This window comes from Onychomys torridus, unplaced genomic scaffold (assembly GCF_903995425.1).
Source record: "Onychomys torridus unplaced genomic scaffold, mOncTor1.1, whole genome shotgun sequence".
Lineage (NCBI taxonomy): Eukaryota > Metazoa > Chordata > Mammalia > Rodentia > Cricetidae > Onychomys > Onychomys torridus.
Window position 1 is genome coordinate 1 of NW_023413797.1, and position 7879 is coordinate 7879.

General features: G+C 56.4%; 1 protein-coding gene across 1 annotated transcript; it reads right to left on the reverse strand.

Annotated features, from left to right (window-relative positions):
* Positions 1 to 3780: 3780 nt before the first annotated feature.
* Positions 3781 to 7789, reverse strand: LOC118576487 (UBA-like domain-containing protein 2). The gene is given in 4 exon segments (XM_036176739.1): positions 3781 to 4034; positions 4036 to 4164; positions 7331 to 7393; positions 7518 to 7789. Coding segments are annotated over 4 exon segments (495 nt in total). The 5' UTR covers positions 7638 to 7789; the 3' UTR covers positions 3781 to 3851.
* Positions 7790 to 7879: the final 90 nt, after the last annotated feature.

Consider the following 7879-nt stretch of genomic DNA (forward strand, 5'->3'; position numbering starts at 1 on the left):
ACAGGAAGTAGCCAAGCTGAAATTAAAGGGCCAGCACTGGTGGCCAATAGGAATGGGCTACGACAGCATGTCTGGGTGACTTGGTCCTTGGCTTCTTTATCTCAGGCACGCCACTTTCTACTTAGAAATACTTAGTATATAGAAGTTGGAAAAATTCCTGGTCCTGTAAAAGAATAGGAGGGGTCATCAAAGAGGCAGGTTCTTTCTGGGATCCCGCAGAGGGGGTTATTACTAAATGCTCCCTCCCATACAAGGGTCATGGAAGAGCCTTAAAGCATTTGCTCAGGAACACCCAGGAATGCTGGTGAGGCCCAGCTCAGCAGCCGGGCTAAAGGGCTTGCTCAAGCCTTAGGCAAGCTAGAGTGGGCCCTAGTGGGCATGGGGACCAGGCAGAGCAAGCTGAACTCCTCCTGTCTTGCAATTTCTTCAGGGCGAAAGAAAGACAGACCTCTTTCCTCTGAGGGGCGCCTCACCCAGCCGAATATGGCCCACACATCCACCCCCACAGAGATGGCAAGTCTGCAGGGCAGCCCAGATGGGCTGAACATGCACATGGGTGGGCATCCTGGGCAGGGGATGGAGGAGCCTACCCGGGGCCCAAGGTCCACCACTGCTCACTAGACAGAGATATAAATAAAAGTTTTAAATAAGGCATTTGGATACCAAGAGATGTATGTCTCTGCTGTCCGGCTTCCAGAAGATGGAGTGAGCAGAAGGTAGGTCCCTGCTGTTGGCCAAGCAGTCCTGGGCTTTTAGTCTCCTCCACATCGAAAGTAGGTCTGGCTTATGGTTGGGGAGCTAGAACTCAAGTCCCACTGAGCTGCTCTGAGGGCGCAGGAGCTCAGCGGGGGAGAATGTTGCACCCAGGGCAGGGAGGAATGCTGGAGCTTGCTCCAGCCCTGGTTCTGGGGACCCGGGGGCAGGCTGGGCCTGTTCACATTACCAGTGCTCACCTGACAATGTTAACTCTATCTTGTAGTCTGTAGGCTGGGACCCATGGTGTTTGTACACCAGCTCTACTTAGAGGCGAGGTGTAGCTAGCACCTGCTCTCTGGCTGCTGGCTCAGGATAGCTCCTGGCTCAGCACACAGCTTCCAGCCAGAAGAACAAACCTATACTAGTGGGCAGGTTTCCACCAGCTATGTTCTGCAGTCTTCTTGGATGAGTTGCTGCAGATGGTAGCTTGAAAGCCAGCCCTGGTTGAGGGGCTCAGTGCATGGCTGCCTGGAGAGCTGGTGGGGGACGGGGGGACTGGGGGGGGGGGGCCGGGGGAACGGGGTGGGGGCGGGACACAGGACTAACTCCATGAGGCCGATTCCTCCTTCTGCTCCCAATGGCCACCCAGCCCGGTGTGTTCACCTCCACCTGTGGTCACTGCTTCTTGAGGCTCAGGGTCTGGGCAGGTCGAAGCTCCCAGCACCACTACCACCCAGGTCAATCTTGAGCTGGGACCTCCAGACAGATCCCAGGGGTCCACAAAAAAAATGACTGACCCAACCTGAGTCCAAGAAACCCTGAATCATCAAGGCAGTTTCTGGCAGAGTGTGGTGGTGCACCCCTGTAATCCCAGTACTCTTAAGAGAGGACCCAGAGCTTAGGGCTAGCCTGGGCTACATGGCAAAACCCTGACTCAAAATAAAGCAGTTTCTATTCCCACCCCAGAATGAGGTGTGCGGAGTAGAAGATGGGGCACCCCCACACCAGTTTCCATCACTCCCGTCTCACATGGGAAAGCATCTGGGGCAAGATGTTCACTCTGAGGTGTGCGAAGGGGGTGGGGGTGGGTGAGAAAAGCCACAGAGGAAAAGTGTGGTAGGAACCGGCCAAGAAATGGGTTTCTCACTGCTGGTGCAGACGGGCTTGGCTAGGGGCGTCATGAGGTGGAGTGTGCCCTGGGAGACCAAAGTTCCCTCCCCTCTCTGAATCTATGTGATCATGATTAAGAGGACCCCTCGATGGGTGAGCTGCCCTCTGCAGCAAGGGGCAGAGCCAGGTCCAGCCCCACCCCGTGGGCTCCGGTTTCTCTCACACTGGTCCCTCTCTGGCAGTGAAATGTCAGGTCGGCTCAGTTTCCCTGGTCTGGAAGCCAACTTCACAAGCCTCACCGGGAGGCACAACCTTGCCCAGGCCTTGCCCTACAGCCACCAAGGGACAGGAGCCACATTCCCTAAACTATTAGGGTCAGCCCCCACCATTCCATACCTGGGTATGGCTGCCCCACCCTTTCTCGACGTTGGCCCATCTGAATGGACCCTGGCCCATGTCCCAGCAGCCCCTGCCTGGCCACCCACGCGCCTGCCAGCCAGGGATTTCCCCTTCCGGCCTGGGAAAGCACAGGTGGGCAGGGGCAGGTCTGTGAGGAGGCCCAGGGGGGTTCTAACCAGGAAACAAAACTGAATGGCTAAACCCAAGCCTCCAAGTCCAGCCATGTGTCACATGCGACAGAGAAGCTTGGCCCATTGCCCTGCTCCACCAGGGGGTGTGGGGGCCTCTCAAGATGGCAACAGCACAGCAGGGGGGGCGGGGCGCTGCTCCGGGGGGGGGGGGGGGGGGGGGCTTGTAAGTTTCACTTCACTTTGGGCCCTAGCCTCCCGCCTCAGCTCTGCATCCTAGCCCTTGACCTGTGGAAGTGAACAGCCCGCCCGAAGGCTTTAGATTCCCTAGAGCAGGGTCAGGAAGGGCTCCAGGAGCAGCACAGCTGCAGGTCACCCCCTCCCACAGCCAGGCCAGCAGGCTCCACCTCACCTAACACCCAGCCCCTTCAGGAATCTAGTCTTTGTCAGCCTTGGTTGACACATTTGGGTCATGGTTGCATGTTCGACAGCCCCCAAAATCTGCTCAGCAGGGTAGGGAATAGAGGTAGGTCCAAAGACAACAAACAGCCACTGGGAAACCACACAGCCCATGGCCCAAATGGCTTCTAGACTGGGGAGAGGGGGAGGGTACCCCCAACACCTCAAACCATGTATCCTCACAAGGAAATGCAACAGCCAAAGGCCAATGTCGCTGCCACCCAGCCAGAGCCTCCCCACTGACCCTTCCCACCAAAGCAAATAAAAGCGCCACAAACCAGGGAAGTTAAAAAAGTCTTTTTTAAGTTTTTAAATTAAAATTGCACCCTGGTGAAATGTGATTTTAATTTAGGAATTCAAAGGCAGGCTTTCTGAAACTGTCGTCCTGACACTGGAGAGAGGCTGAGGACCTGTGGGACAGCCAGGACAGTAAGGGACGGGACAGCCAAGTTTACACTCAGAGGTCAGCCAACCCTTCAGTCCTACAGGCTTTGCACACCCAGCTGGGAACAGGGTGACGAGTTTCAGGGCCACTGAGAAGGCAACCACCAGCAGAAATGAAAACTCCATCTACCAGTGATGGGTAGAAGTCCAGGATTCCAACAGGACCCTTCTGGGGACCTCCCTTGGAGGCGGGGTGGGGTGGGCCTCCTAATGGCTGATGTGGCTTCTGACGAAGGCAGCACCGTCACCTGGCTGCAAGCTCACTTCATCTATGAGCACCCCTTTGCTCCCCAAAATGGGCAGAGGGTTTGAGGTTCTTCCCTTCCGCCCCCAGTGTGCAGGCCCCACTCTCACATACATTAAATTTATATGCATATATATTATAGTTATATATTAAAAAGAGGAAAAAAACTTTCCCAAAGAGAAACTCCTGAAGAATCCCAGTGACTCAGGATGTTTACTGTCCCCCCACCCCACAAAAATTCTCTTATAAAATCTTCTAGTGCAATCTTCAAGAAATCCCCCGCCCTCTTGTGTTCCCGCTCCCTCCCCAGCCCTCCTCTGTGTCCCCACAACCCTGGACTGCCCCCTGCTCCAGCCCAGTGCCATCCAGTCTCATCTCTGGCCATCCATTGCTGTCACGGCTTTCTGCTGGGCGCCCCCCTGGGATGCTCCAGGGGGCCACGTGGGCTGTGGGCAGTGGAGATGATGGAAGGAATTGGGGGAAGAGGGTGGGATCCAGGGCGTCTGGTGGTTGGGTGGGGATGCGGCCCAGAAGGGGCTGAAGTTTGCAGGGGGGGGAGCAAGCCACAGCTGTCATGGGGCTGTTGCTGTTCTGCAGGCCCTCAGAGGCTCGAAGCTTGGAGAACATGGCTAGTGCATCAGGAAAGTTAGGTGGTGTGGCAGGGGTGTTGCTGGGAGTACACATCTGTGGGGAGAGAAAAAAGGGTGGGTGAGGGCTACCTGCAGGGTCCTGTGCTTCTAGCCCACAGGCAACTTCAACAGACCACCCATCTCCCCCAGAGCCAAGGAAGAACAAGGGAGAGCAAAAACTCAAGGGTGTTGCTCAGGTCTTGGAAACAGTACCAAGGGGCATGAGATGTCAATGGTTAATTCCAACTCAAAGCTAAGGTGTCAACGCAAAAGGACAAGGAGCAGCCCAGGACACCACTGCCCAGCTCCTTTCCTAGCTAGGGGAGCCAGCTGGCTTCCTCCACAATCCACCCTCAGATGCCCCCAGGGTGTTAAGCACCATGAGGCAGACCAGGTGGAGGGTCTCCCCGTAACAGCCGTGGAAAAGCTGTACTTTCTTGGGGTTCCCATTTATTCCCCATGTTCAGCCAACAGGTCTTGGATTCTGGCCCCCTCCACTCATTATTTCCTACAAGTAGATCTGGTTAGTTCAATTCTTGTTTCTACATTACAAATGAGCAAACTGAGACCCAAGGGTTAAGTCACGACAGAGCATGCACCCAAAGCAGGAGTAAACTGTCAGGACAAGACTGCAGGGTGCCAGGTGTGCAGGCCCAGGTGTACTCTGCATTCAGGGTTAAGGGCCACTCGGGTCTGGGCTCCCAGGACCAACACAGTCAGCCGTGCCAGCCCCAGATGCCAGCAGCACACTCCTCAGGGGGTAACAAGTGCCACTGCCCAGCCCACAGACCGGGAACAGGTGGGTCTGAGCCCAAGACCTACATGAGCTGATTCTGACCTCAAAGCCTCTTCTCCCTTTCTCAGGAGGCCAGGGAGTCCTTTCAGCTTCTCCTAATTTTAGCACCACTGGCTCCTCCCCAAGGCACGGGGCACTGGGGATGGGGGTGGTGAGACACACAACAGGATGCTAGAATTTTATCACTCTAGTTTAAGCAAAGCCAGAAAACTGAGACAAGGACCCCACCTCACCCGGGTCATTGAGGCTGTGCCACATCAGCTCCTAGGGGACTTAGACCATTGTCTGCTCCAAGGCCCCACAGGGAAGGCCAAAGGCCTCAGCCGGGTCTGGCCCCACCCAGACACTTCCCTCCTCCCACCACAATCCCCTGCCCACCCCCATGACTTCTCCAGCAGGGAACAATGAATGGGGGTTGCAGGGTGGAGGCCTGTTGCATCACAGCATCGTGACTGACTTCCCCAGTCCACCAAGCCAGAGGCCAGGTCTTTTCAATAGTCAACCTGCTCTGGAGAGCAGCTTGGAAGGTTGACGAGGCCCGTGCCCATCGGCCTGAGTGAGCTCAGACACCCCCGGGCCTCTCTGCTTTGGTGAAAGCAGGGAGGTGTTTGAACTACTTTTCTAAAGCCCCTCCTGGAATCTCAAGTAATTCTGTGTTCCTAGCATGGCCAGGGTCCTCTTGCTTCCCCCTACAACTGCCCTTCTTGCCTCTCCCCCTCATACAACTGGGGACCCTGATCACTTATAATGTTTCCTCCAACTGTGGCAGGCAAGATACAGGACAATTCTTTACTAGTTATGGCCACTTTGTGGTGACTGATCTTCAAAGATAGCCCAGGCTGACCTAGAGTTCACAGCAATCCTCCTGTTTCAACCTCCCAAGTGCTAGGTTCCAATGTTTTTATTAAGTTTTCTAACTATTTTTAATGACTCCCAGCACGGGGCTGGTATTTCCTACTGTGCGGTTGAAGCACCCACCCAGTGGCATGTGTCCCTGATGGATGCACTGATTATAATGTCTGTGTTACAAAACCGGCCATCTCCCCAAGAGAAACAAACACACACACACACACACACACACACACACACACACACACACACACACACACGAATCTGCAGGGGTGGGGGAGGGGGAGAAGGAACCAAACAGGACTCTAATTCAAGCTGGGGCCTGTTAGCTTCCTTGTTCCAGGCCCCTAAGCATGGCTGTGCTTTTCTGAATGGTCTTGTGGCAGGAAGATAATTTTGAATAGGGATGGAGACAGTGTTCCCAGATCCAGGAAGCTAAAAGTCTATATGGCTGGATGCAAGAGAGGGGTCTTGGAGATGATGACTCCCTCCTAAAAGGGATGCCTCAGCATCATCTTACTTCAAATGTTAAAAGCTAGCTTAAATCAAGGCAGACAACTCTCCTTTCCCCATCATCGTTGACTGGAAGAAAACAGTACCAAAAGAACAAGACACAGCAGAGGAGCCATGTTAAGTTAAAGACACTTAAGTTAAAAAAAAAAAAAAAATGTCCAACAGCAAATCTTCTCCGGAATAATGTTTTACCACCCCTCCACTGGGATCAGGCCCTCCTATGTGTTCAGAGCTAATAGATAACTAGGGATTGGAGTGAAGAAGGGATGGTCTGGACCTCAAGAAAGCGGAGTACCCACTGACCAGAAGGGCAAAGGCTTTAGCCTGGAGCCAAGCTGGAAGGAGAGGACAAATCCAGGTTTGCAGCACTTCTGTTTCCTGGACTGTTTGTTTCTTAACATACGGAGATTCTAATAAAGTCTTGACCTTATTTTGGGTATATAAACTCCATACAGGGTTAAGTTCCCCCAAAGCTCTGGAAAGGCCATTCCACCTTTGTGGGCAGAGCTGGGCTTCCGGAGCCAGGGTGGATCTATGCCTTCCCTGCTTCCTGCAGCACTGGAGGTGGGGTGTGTGTGTGTGTGTGTGTGTGTGTACACACGCGTGCGTGTGCGTGTGTGTACACGCGTGCCCGGGCGCGCGCATATGCGCACACTGCATCAACCCACAAATCCCTACTTCAGTCGCCTTCCCCTGGGCTCCCTAGAGGTCTGGTTATCATCGAGTCCCTTCCCCATCCTCTGCCATCGGACTCTCCAGTCCCTGCTTGTACTGGGGGCCATGTATTTCTCCTCCCCTCCACCCCCACCTCCCCAACACCAGGGCCCCTAGGCCCAGGGCACGACGCCCGGCGCAGGGCCTCAGGCCCAGATCCAGGAGGCTGGAGGCGGGTCCCAGAGTTGGGCGAGCCAGCGCCGGCCTGGGAGCGCTCTTTCCTGGAAGACATTTTGGCTCTTTGTTTACATTCGCGGCGCGGCGCTCCCCGGCAACATGGCTGTCACCGGTGCGCTGACAGCGACCTGCCGGACCCGGCGCCCCCTCCGCGGCCCCGAGGGGCACTTACCATCTGCGGGTGGTGGTGGCTGTTGGGAATGTTGCTCTCTTGGAAGAACGTGCTCAGGGCGGTCTGCGGACAAACATGGGACGCGGCGGCGTGAGCGAGGCCTGGCCGCCCCGGCCTCCCCGCCGCGGCCCACGCGCGCCCCGTACACCCCGACCACCTCCCGGCTCAGCCCGGGCCCCACGCTCACCTCGAACTGCCAGTGCGCCGCCTGCAGCAGCTGCTGCGCCTGGTCGGCCGCGCAGCCCGCGGCCAGCACGAACTGGTTGATCATGACCTGGTGCCGCAGCTCGTCCGTGTTCACCGACATGGCGCTGGGCGGCCGCCCCGGGCTCGCGCTCGCAGCTCCGCAGCCGCCGCCGCCGCCGCCGCCCGGCGAATGTTGTGGTCCGGCTCGCGCGGCCGCGCCGACGCCGCAAACAACAGCGCGGGGCGGGGCCGTCGGGCCCAACGTTCGGGGGCCGCGAGCCGCCCGCGCTGATGTGGCCACGGCGCCGCCCGACCGCCCGCCGCTCCACACGGAACGTTCGTTCGAATCCTCGGCGGGCCCGG